The sequence below is a fragment of the Chelon labrosus genome, assembly GCF_963514085.1.
Source record: "Chelon labrosus genome assembly, chromosome: 2".
Classification (NCBI taxonomy): Eukaryota; Metazoa; Chordata; class Actinopteri; order Mugiliformes; family Mugilidae; genus Chelon; species Chelon labrosus.
The window spans coordinates 18,139,336-18,157,279 of NC_140338.1; the positions used below are offsets into that span (position 1 = coordinate 18,139,336).

Genomic DNA, 17,944 nt, shown 5'->3' on the forward strand with positions numbered 1-17,944 from the left:
TTTGAGACACTGGAGCATATTTGCATTTGTCACTTGATAAATGAGACTTGATGATTGATGAACAGACGACCAAAACTGTTATGAGATTAACTTCATCAGCTAATAAGTTCAACATCTACAGTGTTTGGGGTCAGGCTTTGTTTTATTGATGTAATGTTGTGGTGAATATTTTATTCATCGATGGATCCGGCATTCTCACCCTGAATTAATCATTAAGCAGATTGCTCCGTTTTCACTCTGCGCCATAAATAGATATACTGTATAACTAATATATTAATTAAAAAACTTCAGGGATCTCTCATCTTTAAGAGTTTCATTAGTATTCCAAGGGGTTGACCAGAGGGGCATTTGAATTTTAAAAAGTTGCTTAAGAACTTTGGCATTATTCATGTTAGACATGGCTGCAGGTGAAATTAGGTCTGCAGAGTGTTGGGCTGTTTGCATAGATCTGAGGCCAGAGGGAAGAGGATGGCTGCTGCCAGCGGGTGTGTGGTGTTAAGTTGAGAGGGAAGCAGGGGCGGGCTAGGCTCTATAAATAAGTGAGTGAGACCAGGATTCAGAGGATGTGCCCCCAGCAATACACGTCTATCAAGATTATTTCAAGAAACATGTGGAGCTAACCTTGGGGCTGGCACCTTATCCCGACTACTCTGTGAGTTAAGGCGTAGAGAGCTGCAAAACAAATAGCCAAAGAAAGAAACAAACAAAAATTGCAGGCATTGTTTAGTCGTGGTGAGAAAGACAAAAGGGAACAAAAAACAAAAATAAAACATATTGTTAGAGGGCACAGCCTGCTTTGACAAGCAAACACATACACTCACACATTCTGGAGTTCTGGAGTCACACATGTCCCTTGTTGCCTCTAGGTAATAGGTACATACACTGATCAAGAATAACATTATGACCACCTTCTTAGTATTTGGGTAGGTCTCCCTTGTGCCTCCAAAACTGTTCTGACTTTTGAATGGACATGGGATTTCTGAGAGTGCCCTGTGGTGTCTGGAAACAGGATGTTGTTAGTGGGGCATTTGAGTTCTATAGGTTGAGGGGAGGGGCCTCTGTGGATCAGGCTTGTTCCAGTGCATCCCACAGATACTTGATCAGTTTGGGATCTAGTGAATTTGGAGGCCAGGTCAAAATGAAGGCTTAAACAGCAACAAGAACAGCGCGAACACCTGTGCTGTTCTTCATGTTTTTTTTTAGTTGTTCCTAAACACTGTGTGTGTGTCTGTGTCAGGCTGCATCCTGCTGGGGATGACTGCTGCCATCACGGAGTGTCATTGCTATGGGGTGGGGGTGTGTGGTCTGGTCTGGTCTAGGTGGGTGGTACATGTCTAAGTAACATCCACATGAATGCCAGATCCAAAAGTTTCCCAGCAGAACATTGAATTGTCACAAGATGGTCAATGTTATTTACATCACCTGTCAGTGGTCATAATGTTGTGGCTGATCAGTGTATACAGCTGACACGGCACCCACCTGTTGCTCAAAGTGGTCGCAACCATAACTATAGAAATGGGGAAGTAATGGGGCGAGGGAGAAGGGACGACACTGGGAAAAGGGCCAGACCCGAACCATTGTCGTTAAAACCTCGATCTGCCTTTCAACCGGGTGAGCTACAGGAGCGCCCCTCGATTGTGCATAAATTTAAGCCTTCATTTTAAACGTGTGAGGAATTAGCCGCAAATACCAACATCCGTTTCTTGAACAAGGCTGTCAACATGTTTACTTGACCTGCTTTTGAAGCTGGCCTCAAGTGACCATTTGAGGAACTCTGTTTTGTCTTTGTACTTCGAGGGTTTCGGTTTGGTTAAAACTACTGCCTCCGGGGATGCCCTCTTATTCCTGCAAATGTTAACTGCACAATCTGGGTGCAGCAGTTTGTCCTCACATGATGTAGAACAGAAGAGTTACAACACCACCAATATCATTCAACGAGATCAATGGTCTTGGTTTCTTTTAATATAGATACACACAAAACGCTGCTGCTACCTGTCTGGCGACCGGCTGCCTTTTCTCCGGGCGTTTGATTTTAAATTGCCACTGATTCAAAAATCCTTTAATGCCAGGAGTGTTTCAAGTGAACGTGTTCCTTTTCATTTCTGCATACATTGCCTCGAGTTTTAACGAGCGATCCCTTCCATTTCTCTCCCACCTCGCCCAGATGAAAAGACACACTTCTCAGTCGAGCCTTTACACTCCAGTGGTAATGAAAGAAAGTGGAGCGGACAGGGAAACCACACAGACAATCGCGATAAAGTGAATTACTTAAACTGAGGTATCGCTTTTCCCCTTTCATCGCTCGCTTGTTAGCTCACATTACCAATTCAAGAGTCCGGCCTTAATCCCGTCCACACCATTTGAAGAAACAAAGGCTGCACTCAATCAAACTAAATCCTGGTCTCAGTGGATTTGCAAAATCCACCAGGACCTCTGAGCAAATTATAATGTGTGATCTATTCAATATGGAGATGATATTCAACCCAATTCCATCAGGATGCAGAAAAAATCAATACACGTTTCCACCTAAGCTTAGGTTTTGTCTCGAGTCCCAAATCTTCATAATCAGACCGCAAGTCACTTCAAGACGTTCAGGGCATCTGAATCCTGACTGATAAAATGTCATAGCACTTGAACACGTTTCATTTCATCCTACAAGAATAAAAACATGAAATATTCCAGCTGTATGGCTACACAGCAGTTGCCTTTCACTATCTGTGTCAAGTTTAAAGTCTTCATTTCTGTTTTTAAAAAGACAATCCACTGCTTTTTAGTTAAAATCATCTATTGTGAGGACTGCTGTGTATGAACAGGGTGAAGACAGCTGAGCAATGCCTTGAGCAAACTTCCCAAAGTCTGAGGAGAGCCATCTAGGTGTGTGACTGAATTATTTACAGTTATATTAAAAAACCTCGTCGTTTCGTTTGAACGATGGGGGCATTTATCAGGCATCAAGGCTTTACAAAGACGTTACTGGAGGATCAATGGAGGATGACTCAGACAAGGGGCTAAAAAGTCAAGATACCTCGCAGTCACGCTTTGATTTTCACCTTCTTTTAACTCCGTATCTAACAAGCTCCTCGGCTTTTAAGAAGATCAAGGATTACTCACTTTAAATATTTTTGGCTACGATATCTGTGCATGGCATCAGTGTCTAACGTTATAAGGAAAGAGGGTGTTTTGCCAAATAAATTAAGGCAAGGTTAGGGTTAGGGTTATGGTTAGGTGTGGCACCATTTTAGGTACAATAAAAGGAAAAACAAACAAATAAAACATTTTCAAACTTAACACAGACGTCTCTTCTGCCCACAAACTTGACTTATAGGTGCATATGAGGCTACGTCCCTGGATACAGGGCACATTGCCACCTGCAGTGACACTAAATGTTGGACCCATCAGTTCCCATTATAATCAGTAGTTGTACTTTAGCCAGTAGTCGCCCTCTTATGATTATTTAAGGTTTGACTAAGCTTTTCCAGCGCTCTAAATTAAAATTGATTAAATTAGCTTCAAATTAAAATGGGTCTCTTTAAAAACGACCAAAGCAGATGCTACGACTGGATCCGGGGACCGTCGTTGAAATGACAGCTTTTCATCATCATCAACCGAGGAAGAGGGGAAAAGTATTTTTGTATGATTACAGTAAACTGTATCGCGCTGGAAATGCACTTAGAAATGCAAATGTTCAAACGCTCACAGTGGCAGAAAAACGTTCACGATGGCAGCTGGTTAGAATAAGTAGCTTCAAGTGTAGCTCAGCTTGCCGGATGGCCTGTCAGAATATTATGAGTGGAGCTTTAGCCTACTATAAATCTAAAGCTCCCCTCACTCTCACTCCATCTGCCTGATTTTCTCACTTGTCTCGCTATCGTAACGTCTCTCCACAACTACAACAGAAATCATCTCCAGCTCCTTATCTCTAACCCATTTCCCTTACACCTCAGGATTTTTACTTTTAGTCCTCTCCTTCTTCCATTACTATTTCAGTTCTGGGAGCCATGAAAAAAAAATCAAAAATGTCTGGGTTGATCCATTCTCATTCTCTGAGAGAAGTCACACAAAGTGATAGCTGAGCTCCGTGGCTGAGAAACCCACAATCCGATGGCTCCAATCTAATCTTTTCTATCTCCACCTAAAACTCCCCAATACCTTAAATCTGCGATGCCTGCATCCTCTAGCACACGTACACACAAAGGTATACGCACACAGCCGTGATCGCACTTTTTAAACCTTACACCTCCTTCCTCTGAGGTTTAAATCAGCATCTTACTGACTTGATGGTATGGTGACTGTAGTCACGAGTGAATGGATTTGAGCTGTGCCCACTCAGTGGAAGCACTGAGGCAAGCACTCACTGAGTGATTTAACTCACAGAACAGGTATTTTTTTTTGTTGTTGTTGTTGTTTCTGAGAAAGAGGCGAAAGTAGCAGCTGCACGTGGCGGTTAAGCTCAAAATGAGCCGATATTTTTGGCTCAACACGGAACGTGTGGGACTCCAGAGAAACAAAGGAAACATGCTCACACACTGCCGTTTGGCTGGTCAAGAAAACAGATTCGTTAACGTAACTGCACCTGCATTTATAATTTAAGAAACGTCGCTTGTGATGTATTACCATCTCCTCAGCGCAATGATTTTTCTGTCGCACGACGCCGCAAGCAGGCTGCGTCGTGTAAATGTTCATGAATGTTTGTGTTTTTTAAGGGGTTAAATATGAGAGCACTTCTTGGCCTTTAATCTAAGCGTCTGTGATAATAAAGTCATCTTCATCCTCCATCCTCAACCAAAGCTCTATTCCACCTTGAGTTTTGTGAACATGGGCAGAGAGTCCAGTACTGATGCGCTGGGAGGCACCGGGCATTGAAATGACGGACCCCTGCCAGGGTTACTGCTGAGTCTGGCTGCATGTTCAAACAACTATTATCAAATGATACAATTGAAAGAGTGGTGCTCTTGGCTGTATAAATCCAGCACAGACTTTGTAATTCAAGTGTCAAGGCGTTGGGAAAATGTAGGAGGTTTAGGTTCAAGATCAGCTAAGGTATGTAAAAAAAAAAAAAAAAGCCCAAAAAACTCTAATTTCCAACCATGAAATCGACCCATCCCCCCTCAAGCTAACTCTGTCCCATGAACCATTAGCATAACTTGTTTTTCTGGCTCTCAGTGTTAGAGAATAAAATTATCATATTTTGATTCTAATAGACACGAAGCTAGAGGTGGATAAAAAGCGGATTTGTCTCACAAAGACCTTGGGTTAATCTGGCTGAGCTAAAACGAATACAAAACTAGGGCCATGAACTCAAGTGATACTGTTTGTATTCTCCGGAGTGAAATCAAACATCTTGCTGCACACTCCGACTTCAAGTGAAAAGATGGCAACCTGCCACTTTTGCATGAAATGGGGAGTGAAAAATAGCAGCAAAACGCTACGACTTCAGCAGCCTTTTTATATCAAGAAGCAACACGGACCTTTGGACCGAACAAGCAGTGTGTGACATGTTTTCCACAAGAAATTATACAGAATACAATGAGTTAAACAAAAAAACAAAAGGTCAGCTTTAGCATGGCGTGAGGAGCTTCCACACCTAAGAACATAAATAAAAATATGGTAATTTAATGAAACATACAACATGAGTGGATTAAAAATACATTATTTTATATATGAGGCCAGAACATGCAGAGTTAATAACCCTTTAAGGCCTTTTCCACAGCAGGAACATAGCAACCTGACATTTTCCACTGTATTTTACAAAACTGGACATCATATGCCATTAAATTTGTTGCGTCAGTTTAAAAAATATGGTGGTCTTTTGTTTTGATGTGACATAACCAGTCATTATCAAAAGCACTCAAGCACAACCAGCTGACATTTTAGGAAATATGCTCATTTGTTTTGTTGCCATGGGTAAGAAGAGAAAATTGTTACTACTCTACTGGGGAAGCGAATGACTAGCAGCTTAGCGTAACGTAGCGTAACGTAACTTAGATTAGCTTATTTTAGCTTAGTTTACCTTAGTTTAGCATAAAGACTGGAAATAAACTGATACCAAGCTCCCAAGGAACGGTATGAAGCAATGTGAAAATGCTGTTGTAGTTGTTGTGGCCACACTGGGTGGTGCAGCTTCTGGGAGCATCATGGGACACATTTCCCCAAGAAGTATTTTTCACACACACACAAATAAAAATTACTTTTGTGTGCGAGCAGGCATCAGGAAGCCAGATGACTCAACCAGTGGAAGTCTTGAATGAGCATGATCTCAGCCAGCTCAGCTTAGCAGAATTACTGCTCACTCTTTCTACTTACAGTAGAATTAGTAATATTACTAATTAATAATTGTGGAAGTATGATGAAGCCAAAAAAGCCCAGACATTTGGTTAGATGAGCTCTGTAAGCTTTCATGGGAATTCATCGTTGAACTGACTATTCAGTTCACTTTAATACACACTCGAAGGAAACAGCTGCCCTTGCTCTACCAAGAGTTAAAGAAATATCCCTGTCAACATCTTTAAAGATCCCTAATTACACTTCCTATCTTGTTTGTTTAATGCATAGAACCGTATTAAAGAGCCAGGCCAGCCTTTTTTTTTCTTTTTTTTTCTCTGACTTCCTGCTAATCTAAGCTAACCAGCTGGTGGCTGTAGCTTCATGCTTAACAGTCACATAAGACAGTGGCATTGATTTTCTCATCTAACTCTTGGCATGGAAGCAAACAGGCATATTGCTTTACATTACGGGGTGGCAAATTCACGCAGTGGAAAAGGCCTGTTTATTTGTTACCCCCTTTCTTGATTAAACCTCGACAGCGAAGCAGCAGGTATAGCAGGTATACCATCACAAGCGCCAAGGCATGCAAAGGATTTGTGAGGCCAGATCTGAAACCAGCTGGTGTATTTACACCTACCCTGGGTAGCATTACAAGAGAGAGCGAAGGATCATTTTACAATGTAAATATGTCGAACATGTGGCTCAGGCATGTGATGCTGTGATGCTTTAAGTAAGAACAAGACACATCCTCTGAATCCTCGCTGAAGTGTGGCTGCTGAATGCACTGATGAGTCAAGGTATGTACGCCTGACAGCACCGTGGTCTGTGTAGACGCCACTGTTACACTGTTTACCTTGTTCCGGCAGTGTTAGCTAGCTTGTTTTTGCACAGTTGTAATCTGTAATCAATCCCCTATCTACTCTTGAATGTGTCCTCCTGTATCTATAGTTTCTCCCTCATTATAGCTCCCCGCAGTGAGAGTCTAAATGTCAGCCTTTCCAGTCCAACCAGCCATTACCATCAATCTTTTACTCAAAGATTTTCCCCAGGTGCAACGCCCCATTAGCTGCATGTGTTACAGTTGTATGCGCGCCTCCCTGAACCTTCAGTTACTAGCGTATTGTTACAGCACATCCTTGGTTTAATTGCATCTTTGACCCCAGCTTGAAACCTTGCAACCTTGTTAGCACTGTGCACACCCCCCGCAGCAGCATCAGGCATGATGGCACTCACGCTGGCAGTGACCCCAGGATCGGCGCGTCCATCCCCAGCAGCAGTCCACCCTGGCCCCGTATCGACACAGGCCATTGGATGATGCCATCTGCCGCGGCCACCTGTGAGGAGATAACACAGTTAGTTAAAATGTCATAATGCAAAGCAGGGGTCTTTTTAATGTTGTTTAAAGTCTTTTTTTTTTCTGCAGTAGAGAGAAAAATAAGAGGAATTCGCTCGAATAAAGTCAAAATGGTTTTTAACCTATACAGTATCTCACTATCAGTAAGTACTTATGGTGATTTTTACTGCATGAAAACACATAATATAAATGGACATATTTCCGAAAAAGTAAATAAGACAAATTTACAAATATCAGGTAAAGATGGAGTAAATACTTCTGCCTGATGACATTTATCAGTTTGATGAATAGCAGCAAATAGACATATTTTTCTATTTGTATAGATTTTCTTCAGATTTGCTAATTTTCAGTGTTTTATCTTCAGATTGAAGGTTGAGGTTTTGTGTAGACCTGACAGCCCTTTAATGAGACTGGAGTTTGTTATGATGAAAAAATGTACATGCGTTGGGATTTTAGGATACATATGGAAAAATACAAATAAGACTGACCTAAAAGTAATTTGGGTCAAAACGTTTTTTAATACATAAATGTCCTTAACTATCCATGAGGGACCCAAAATCTGTCACACAAGCTGAATGTATACACCGATCAGACATAACATTATGACCATCTTCCTAATAATGTGTAGGTCTCCTTTTGTGTCTCCAAAACAGTTGTGACTCATCAGAGAATGGACATGGGCCTTCTGAGGGTGGCCTGTGTTATTAGTGGGGCCTTTGGGTCCTATGGGTTGAGGGGAGGGGCCTCTGTAGATCATCCCACAGATACTTGATCAGTTTGGGATCTAGTGAATTTGGAGGCCAGGTCAACACCTTGTGCTGTTCTTCATGTTTTTTGAGTTGTTCCTAAACCGTTTTTGTGTGTGTGTCTGTGTCAGGCTGCATCCTGCTGGGGATGACTGCTGCCATGAAGGAGTGTCATTGCTATGGGGTGGGGGTGCCTGGTCGGGTCTAGGTGGGTGGTACATGTCTAAGTAACAGCCACACAAATGCCAGGTCTAAAAGTTTCCCAGCAGAACATTGTATTGTCACAAAATGGCCAATTATTTACCTCACCTGTCAGTGGTCATAATGTTATGCCCGATCGGCTTATATCTTACTACACGTCTACATATCTTACTAGAACTACTAAAATTGCCCCACTCTAGTGGAAGTCTAATATTTCTCTGTGAAACATCAAGATATCATGACAAATAGCCCATTCCAGTTTCCTAGATTTCTTTCAATTGCAACCTTTTCTAACTAAAGATATTCAATTTAATAAGAAATAGGAAATATTATCAATAGTTGCTGATTTATTTATTTGTTATCTAATGGTTCCAGCTCTACAGCAATTAATATAAGGTCTATATGAAGAGTGTCAGGCTGACTTTTCACTGTTTTGCTGCAGGAGATTATCTGTGCGTCTCGGAAGTGAAGCTGATAGCACATCAGATCGCGTTGGTTTGCGAGGTGTCAGACTGGAGACCCGTGTTGAAAGCCTGCCATAGCCGATTTGAATTCAGCCTTCGGTGTGCATCACCGCATCACTGACACTCTCACATCTGAGAGCACCGCGTTGCTGTTGTGCTCTCTGTGAGTCTTGTGAACGCGATTAGGAACGACATACTTCTGGATGTCCTTGAAAATACAATGCTTCCACTCGCTGACAATTGTAGGACAGTGGCAGATGCTATCACCCCTGCTACACAGGGAGGGAGCAGGTATAGTTTTATACAGATAAAGGTTGTTTCCCGGCACTGCAATTCCTCTAAGAGAAATTATAGCCGGATGTTCTTTTTACACCATGTTCTATTCTGCTCAGGGTAAGAAATAGATTCTTGGCAGCCGGCTCATGTGGATTACCTTTTTATCTGTACCAAGACCGACCACATATTTATGGAGAAAATGGAGTGAAGGAATGAGCCCATTTAAGGATACTGATGAAAATCCAAGCCGCATACTTTAAGCGCCTCGCTCTGAGATGTTACCTAAAATGTAGCAAATAATAAATGAGTCAGTGGGAAGGCAAGAAGTGAATATTCCCACATCACAATGAAGAGAAGGACATCCTTAAGCACTGATTTGACTGTCATTAGAAGAAGAGTGGAACAGATGAGCGTTTTTTTCCGAGATCACTGCATGAATGCAATATATGGAAAACTAAAGGAGCTGGAAACCCCTGTAATCCTGTGCAAAGGGAGTTCTCTTGATTTTCTCGCTTTGGACAAAAGACGCTTTCTTTTGCGCCTTGATGAAGTGAGGTTATCGCTCAGCATTCAAGGAGCATCGCGTGCCGCTATCCCTGCCTGTTAGTGTCTCTACGCCAAGATGAGGAAATGCTAATGCTTGCCCCCACTGCCAATCAGCTCATTGGGGGGAGAAAAAAAAAGAAGAAAAAAAAAAACAGATGGATGCTAAGTGAAAGTGGCAGACCCAGAGAAAATGTTTGTCTGCTGCCTGGCAAGCGGGAACGCAGTCAGTCAGGCAGGGAGAAACTCAGAGCTCACCGTGCGAGAGGAGAGGAGAAGAGGAGCAAGCAAAAGAGAACAGGAACTGCATAAAAAGAGAAAAAGAGGAATGTAAAGTAATGAGGAAAAAAGAAATTAGATGCCACTAACCCTCCCCGTCACACATAAGCACACACAGAGGGAACCAGATGTCGCTCATCAGTGAAATCACTTCATTTGGAGGATAGTGACACCCTTAAATACATCTGACAAACACCCCTATGACATTTAAGTGATATTTAGATCTGCTGCCTTGAGGGTGAATTCCTCCTGGTGTTTTGAAAGACCTCTTGTTAATTTATTCATCAGCGTCCATGAGGTAATCACCGCCTTAGAATGGATGGAGGCATCGGGGGGAGCTTGATGACTTTCTTCTGCTGTGGATGCACCTGTTCCTCTGCAACCTAATGACCTCATATCTGTTGCACATTACAACAGAAATTTCCACGTCTAACGACTCCCAGTGCGGAAGCTTCCCGTCACAGCATCCCTGTCAACAACTTTCGGCTCGAGTTTTCTGCCACCGCGCCGTCTAATTGTTAAAACGCATTCCCCGGTTGAGGTTTTGTCGTCTTCAGTCTTCTTGGAACGTAACAGACTTGGACGAATGCTGAGGCTCTGCTGGAGAGCTCTGTTGGAGATGTGTTAATTTCACACTTGCGGCCGCTTCTGACGCTTTGCTTGTGATTCTCGTGGTGTTTAGCGCCGATCTTGGAATGTTTTTCTTGCCTTTGTTTGCATATTCTGTCACTAACACCCTTCTTATTTCGCCACCTCCTCCTCTTCAGCCTTTCAGTTGCAGACGATGCTCTGAATATGACGTCTAACCGCCGACTGACACATGCTTAGACAACTGGTACGGCACGGCACAGCACCGTGTTATCTTGTATTACTTCAGCTGACTGACAGAACATTAATTGTCGACAGTTTTATGTCGTTTACATTTACTGGTCTTCTTTGCGTGAGCCTAGTGAGCCTGTGGTTCCCCACATGGGAAGCTGTGTCCACAAAACTTGTTGTGACATTACACCTGATAGAAACTCCTGCTGCCTAGAAGCCATCATGGTCTACAGTTCAGCAAGCTAACGACCGGCTAAGGAAATGTTAATTTACCATCGTCTGTGAAGGTTCTCAGTCATCCAGGTCGTGGTAAATCCAAAAAGCGCTTAAAAAGGCAACTGGAATTTTAGAGTCTCTCAAGGTCGTTAATATCACAAGTTCAGGCCTTTCATGTGGTATCTTGTTGTGAACGAGGTAAATGCTATGTGAAGGCAGCATTCTGTAAGACAGTAAACTGATTGTCTTTAGGTCGTGGACTCAAACTAAACAATCCGTCTGAAGATGTCATCTTGGCCTCTGTGGAAACTACACCAATCAGGCATAACATAATGACCACGTTCCTAATATTGTGTAGGTCTCCCTTGTGCCTACAAAACAGTCATCAGAGAATGGACATGGACCTTCTGAGGGTGTCCTGTGGTGTCTGGAACCAGGATGATGTTAGTGGGAGCCTTTGGGTCCTATGGATTGAAGGGAGGGGCCTCTGTGGATCAGGCTTGTTCCAGTGCATCCCACAGATACTTGATCAGTTTGGGATCTAGTGAATTTGGAGGCCAGGTCAACACCTTGTGCTGTTCTTTATGTTTTTTTTTAGTTGTTCCTAAACCATTTTTGTGTCTGTGTCTGTGTCAGGCTGCATCCTGCTGGGGACGGCTGCTGCCATCAAGGAGTGTCATTGCTATGGGGTGGGGGTGCCTGGTCTGGTCTAGGTGGGTGGTACATGTCTAAGTAACGTCCACATGAATGCCAGGTCTAAAAGTTTCCTAGCAGATCATTGAATTGTCACAAGATGGTCAATGTTATCTACTGCTCTTATCCTATATTTTATGTGTACAGATTGAGATTTATTTTATTTTTCTTTCACTATGGCCCTGCAGAGAGAAAAGTTGCCGGAGTCACATTCCTTGTATGTGTACATACTTGGCCATTAAAGCTGATTCTGATTCTGATTCTGATTACTTCTCCTGTCAGTGGCCATAATGTTAGGCCTGATCGGTGTAGTTGCAGCACTTATGTAATGGGGTGTCCAAAATAGAAAGGGGTCAGTGAAATGTTAAATTGAATAAGAAGCACATTACAAAGGCATCCATAAAACACAGATGATGAACAAAGGAGCAAGGATTTGACTCCTACGTAGATGGTGGGAGAGAGGTGTCTGGGAGGTCTGCTCGGTGCAGTGTGAGCGATAAGGACACAGGAGACCTCTTGAGACGCAACAGGTCCTGGATTACTGAATCAAATATTTCCCTCTAATGCTTTCGCCCACACCCTCACACATAAATCCACATGCATGGCGAGCATAGAGCGGTGTTCTCGTTGCTACTCCGAGTCCTCTCTCTGCTGAATTTAGCCTCAGGCAGTTGTGCACCTCATTGCAATCTCAACCTGAAACTGACGGTTTAATACAATTCATCAGCTCACCGTTTCATCACGCCAACGCTGCAGTGGTGTCAAACAGACATCTTCCATTTCTCAGAACGTCGACAATCCTTACTTATGGCAACTACTGTACGGTGACAAAGCACAATAAAGACCACCATTTTCTCAGCTGTATCTTATCCTCAGTGATTTTCTCCTGAAGGAAGAGCTGGCATATCGAATGCACGTGAGCATAATACCTATATTTATTACCCCTGAAGCCTGAATAATGATCCTAAATTGCACTAAGCCTCGAGGGAACTCAAGCAGATAATTATTACCCTTCACGCACGCTGTGTGACACCTCTCCTCGAGTACGGGCTATAAGACAAGGTCCTTCTCCCAGAACCTCTCAGAGGCTGGCATCACAAATCGGGACGCCATCATTCTACCTTCGTTTTACTACATAGCTGTCCAATCTCCCTCGCCTGACAGTGAAGAGCATTCAGCCCAATATGAGGCGTAGCGTGACAATCAGGGGCATGAAGGTAAATATTCAGCATTCAGAGCGATTATTATTTAATCCATCCATCATCCTCCCATGACCCATGGTGAGACATGCGAAACGTGACAGCCGCTGAATGGATTTTTTTTCTTCTCTCTTTCTCTTGCTCCCTCACGAGAACCTATTGATGTTAAATTCTGCATTTGTAGCATCTTGGTGTCGAAGGCTTGCTCGAACCTGCCGAGCTCAGCTGAAGGCATGAGCGTGTGGAGTCACAAGGTGTCTGCCGTCTTAATTAACCACCTCAGCCGCGAACGCTGCCAGGAAACTATCACATTAGCACACAACACCACGTTACCACGCTGACACACATCCAGATATAAAGTGAGAACTCGTCGCCCGAAGAAGTCCAAGGCGTTATGTGTACACGACGCTGGAATGTGGCACAATACAACACTATGGCCCTGCAGTAAACACTATTGACATGTTCCGAAGATAGAATTTGTATGGGGATAAACACTGAATTACTATACAATTTGATGCTTTTCTAAAGAATGAATGAATGAGCCAGACTTGGCAGTGACATGTAGAAAACGTAACATGAGCCGGTTGTCACTAACAATCATAAGTGCACCTCATCTGCAGTGCAAGTGCTCAGATGATGACTTTTCTGCTTTTCCAACACTTATCACTTATTTTCACTGAATCGTTTAGCGCTAAGTATTTCCTGGTAGCGTCGGGTCACACAGTGCATTGTGCAGTGCGGCTCCGACAACAAGCGGTAATAGGACCTCACCTATCGAGGACATACAGTAACTTGTCAGTGTCTGAGCCCGGGCCTGCAGACGTTGATCACGCACAGTTTACATTACATGACTAAAAGGCCTTGGTAGATTACCGCAGCGGGGCGTGCACTTCTAGTTTCTTGAAGCCCACGCTGCCTTGTTTGCTCTGTGAAAACCACAAAGTCCTGCAAGACAACACTGGTCCGACTTTCACACGGCAAGCTCACATCTCAGTACAGTGTAGTGAAGGTGTTGACACTCTTCGTCACCTTCGTCGGCATCGGGGCAGACGCCTGGAAAGTGGGCAGGACACTGAGAAAGCTCTAAATGTGTTATTTTTTAATTCATACCGCCGGTGTGGCTTTCCATACCAGATGATTCTGGCAGTCTATTCGCACCTACTCTCGACCCCTTAAAAGCACAGAAGTGGCTCTGATATTACAATACCAACACGGTCTGGCACCCGTCCACGGTTTCGGATTATTACTGAGCAGGTCTGGTATGTGCTGCTTGGCTGTGTTAGACTTAACAATTTAGTGACATCACTGGAGAAGAATATCCTCCACTGTACTCTATGTGTTTCCTTTCACGTTGGCAAAGTCTCCTTCCTGACACGAAGCTGACTGTTTGACAGCTTGAGTCCTTGCTCGGCATAAAAAAATGGCAGTAAACAACCGGACAGTGTTTTTGGGGACAGATTTTTAGGTAAGCATATTGTGTGCCACTACGGGAGAACCAAATTATCTTGCCAACGATTCCTGTGAAGGACCCTTCAGGACTAGATGGATAAGCCTGTTAGGAACGCTCCCTAAAAGCCAATAAGTGAGGAAGACTAGGTAATAAATTGCTTTTTTGCTTGTGCTCAGTCTCAGGGGATATTTTCCTCAATAAATTAATACTGAAGCGGAGGCTGAAGCCGGAGCAAGTTCATACCCATAAAAATTGGCAAATTATGGCCACGGTGACAAGCCACTCCATCAGCGGGGAAGTTAATAACGCACAATATGCTGCTGCTTGGTTAAAGTAAATGATTATTACACAGATGCAACGCGTGAAATAAACTTGAAGCCCTACACATCTCATCAGACCGCAGTCTGTCACGCTGATATTAGCCACGGAGATCAAGGAGAAAAATGTCCTAAATAACAATAATATACTGTATGTGTTGCCAAATGCTAAACTGCACCTTTTATTTGCATTATTCTCTCTCCTCCCTTTCATTCTCTGCAGACACACTTTTACTCCTCGCTGAAACCTTTGATACAACCAAATTGCTTCTTTTGAAATACTTTTGAATGCAGCAGGAAAAAAAAAAAGAAGAGAGAGCCCAGGAGGAACAGAAATGGCTTCATAGCTCCAGATGTCAAAATCTATTAGCGAGCAGGTGGAATGGCACTCAGTCTGACAGGGCTTTCTCGAAATGCCTGCACGTTATTTCAATAACAATTACCTCCAATAATCTTCAAAGTCCCTCATTCATTTGGAAGAACGTTAAACATGGATTCAGAAGAGGATTCAACTCTGGGGCTCAGGCTGTCCGACAGAGATTCTTGAGGAAAAAAAAAAATAAAGCACTTGGCTGCATTCTCTGTTAGAGATGCAGGGAATTTGGCAGCAAGACTTTGTTTGTGTAACTCTCTCACCATTTGGATGGACTTCAGTCGGATTTTTTTTTTGCCACTCCAGAAATCCAATTCAACGTGACACAAATAAGAGATGAAATGTAATTTACCTCTTTGTGTACAATGCTAAATTCAAGCAACAAAATTAAGATTTGGCCCAAGAACATGCCTGATGTAATTGCTGCAATGATTTCATAGTAACTGCTTTTCATAGGAATGGAGCAAGATTAGATCTAAATTGCAACTTGGACTTTTTTTAATGGGTGGTTGTAAAAACAGCAAAAGAAAACAAAACCCAGCCACCATCCATCATGTTTAACTAAGATGCACCTATAGGACACACGTGTGCATTCTTGGGAGTCTGGCACGTCTCCACGCACTTCACGGGATTCGTGTCAGGACATGGAGCACAGGGCAATGTGCTGTCACATCACTTTATAATCAGCCTGATATCTGCTCAAGACAAGAGCCGCTTGGCGTGATTTCTGCAAATGTAAACACGGCTTCTGCTTCAAAAGAACGCCTGCTCTGGTGCGCACAACAACCGGCCTGGATGCGCTTGGATTAGTAGTGTGTTCATGAAAAAGAAGAAGAAGAAAAAAAACAACAGATAACAGAGTGGAAGTGATCAGGTGGAGATACAAAGACCCAGAGGCAGCACTTCACGGAGCGCTGGAGCTCGTATCTTCACCGGAGCAACATGTTTTCAGGTCGGATCCGCTGTCACACAGTTTCTAGTTGCCGTGCTTCAGTTTTCAGCCCTTCAAGCAAAGTGCTGCCTTTAAACAGGGGACCTGTTTTAACCGAAACATCTTATAATGTAAAACGATCGATCGAGCAGTGATTTGTCAAATTCAGATTCGCAGATCATGCAACCCCTACCTGCCGTCGAAGTCTGCACTTGCTCCGAAAAAGCAGCAATGCAACAACATCAACTTTATCCATAATTCCATGATTTCGAGAGTTGCGCGTCCGCGCCGCTTTGCTTCTCTCCGTAATCCAAAAGCACCGGGTAAAGAAAACAGCGGAGGAATCAATCAGACAAAAAGCCAGCGGAGTTTCTTTGACGCACGCTGGAGTGGAGGTGCACAGGCAAGACAGGTCTGCAGGCGTCCTCCAGACTGCTCATCTGCGATATTCGGGAGGTAAGGGAGAGAAAGCAGCCCGATGCCTAGAGGCAGAGTGACTCCGGTGTGTGGAGTGAATGTGTGTGGAGCGGGACGCACTCTGCCGGGAAGAGAGCGCACAACTCTCTCTCTCTCTCTCTCTCTCTCTCTCTCTTTCTCTCTCTCTCTCTCTCTCTCTCTCTCCTCACAAGTTGAGGCAGCAGACTCTCCAACCAGAAGCACACATTGCATTCTTATCTCGCATCTTTTCAATAACCAGCGGTCCAAACTGCGAGCATACCCAGACCTCGATGACCTCTCCTGCCACCTCTTTACGTCTTTCACCCAAGTGAGGCAACTGACATTAAGTACTGTAACACAGATGGAATGCAACTTTAAAAACATAGATTTAAGTGGTCAGTCACCCAGTGTTTATCACAAACCCAGACTTCTGACCAGTTTGTCACTACATACCTTGTTGGCTCAGTCCCTCACATAATATACATTCACTAAATTGGTTTATGCACCTACTGTATGTGGGACAAGCAACTGGAACTAGCACCCTGGTATATAACCAGGCTGCATTGGTAGCTAATAACCTATGGTATAGAGGCAGATTGCACGTTTGCCACAGATCTAATAGCGGACTACCTGCTTTATCTCCAATATGAGTGCCCACTGCAGCAACCCCTGCACAAATCTTCCACGGTGCCCAAACTCCAGGCTGCAGCACCCAAATCCCAACGTTCCAGCAATGCAACGTCTAAACCGCCTGCCGTGACTCCAGCCTGCCACAGCACACAAACGGACTCCTGCAAAGTCCTCTGTGACGCTACAGGATTGAAGCTAATGGCGCCATGCATTCATCCATTAGCTAAATACTTAATGGATGGATGGATGAATGAAGCATCTGCTGGCCAATAACTTTGTGCACCATTAAACTTATCAGCCCAAACTGTTCTTGTGTAGTTACTTTGGTTTGACCAATGACGCCTCTTCCACTCAGGACACAGCTAAAGGAAGTATCGGTAAAAAAGGCAAAGGCAGTGTTAAAAAAAAAACATTTATTCCTAAACCAACTTTATAATCAGTGGTGTACATGTAACCCACTCCTGGGGAGTACACTTTGGGAGTCTAGGTTTATGAGGAGTATTATTAGTATTCTGTGCAGAGGAGGCCTAAATAAAATGCACAGATCGATGGATAAAGCAGAGAAAACCGCTGTCCATCTTCTTCTTATTTCAGTGCATTCAGATCTTAGACTTAGAAGCCCAAAGGGTTTTTTTCACATAGACGCTAGCACACAGCGAGATGCGTTTTAGGAGATTTACTTTCTTTTCGGTGAAGTCCCTTAAGGTGAGATGTAAAATATTCAAGAGAATTTAGGCTTTGAATTAAGAGA

At 43.4% G+C, this 17,944-nt stretch overlaps 1 protein-coding gene across 2 annotated transcripts in view; it reads right to left on the minus strand.

Moving 5' to 3' along the window:
- npnta (nephronectin a) overlaps positions 1–16,781 on the minus strand; it is a 49,368-nt gene extending 32,587 nt beyond the window's left edge. The window contains exons 1-3 of one of the 2 annotated variants that reach the window (XM_084568613.1): positions 16,319–16,781; positions 7,498–7,598; positions 622–672 (exon numbers count right to left, since the gene is read on the minus strand). In XM_084568613.1, coding sequence (XP_084424739.1) covers positions 622–672; positions 7,498–7,598; positions 16,319–16,389 — 223 coding nt within the window. In that variant the 5' untranslated portion in view covers positions 16,390–16,781. The remainder of the gene's footprint in view (positions 1–621; positions 673–7,497; positions 7,599–16,318) is intronic. The other variant, XM_084568614.1, reaches the window with a different exon arrangement.
- Between the last annotated feature and the right edge of the window lie 1,163 nt (positions 16,782–17,944).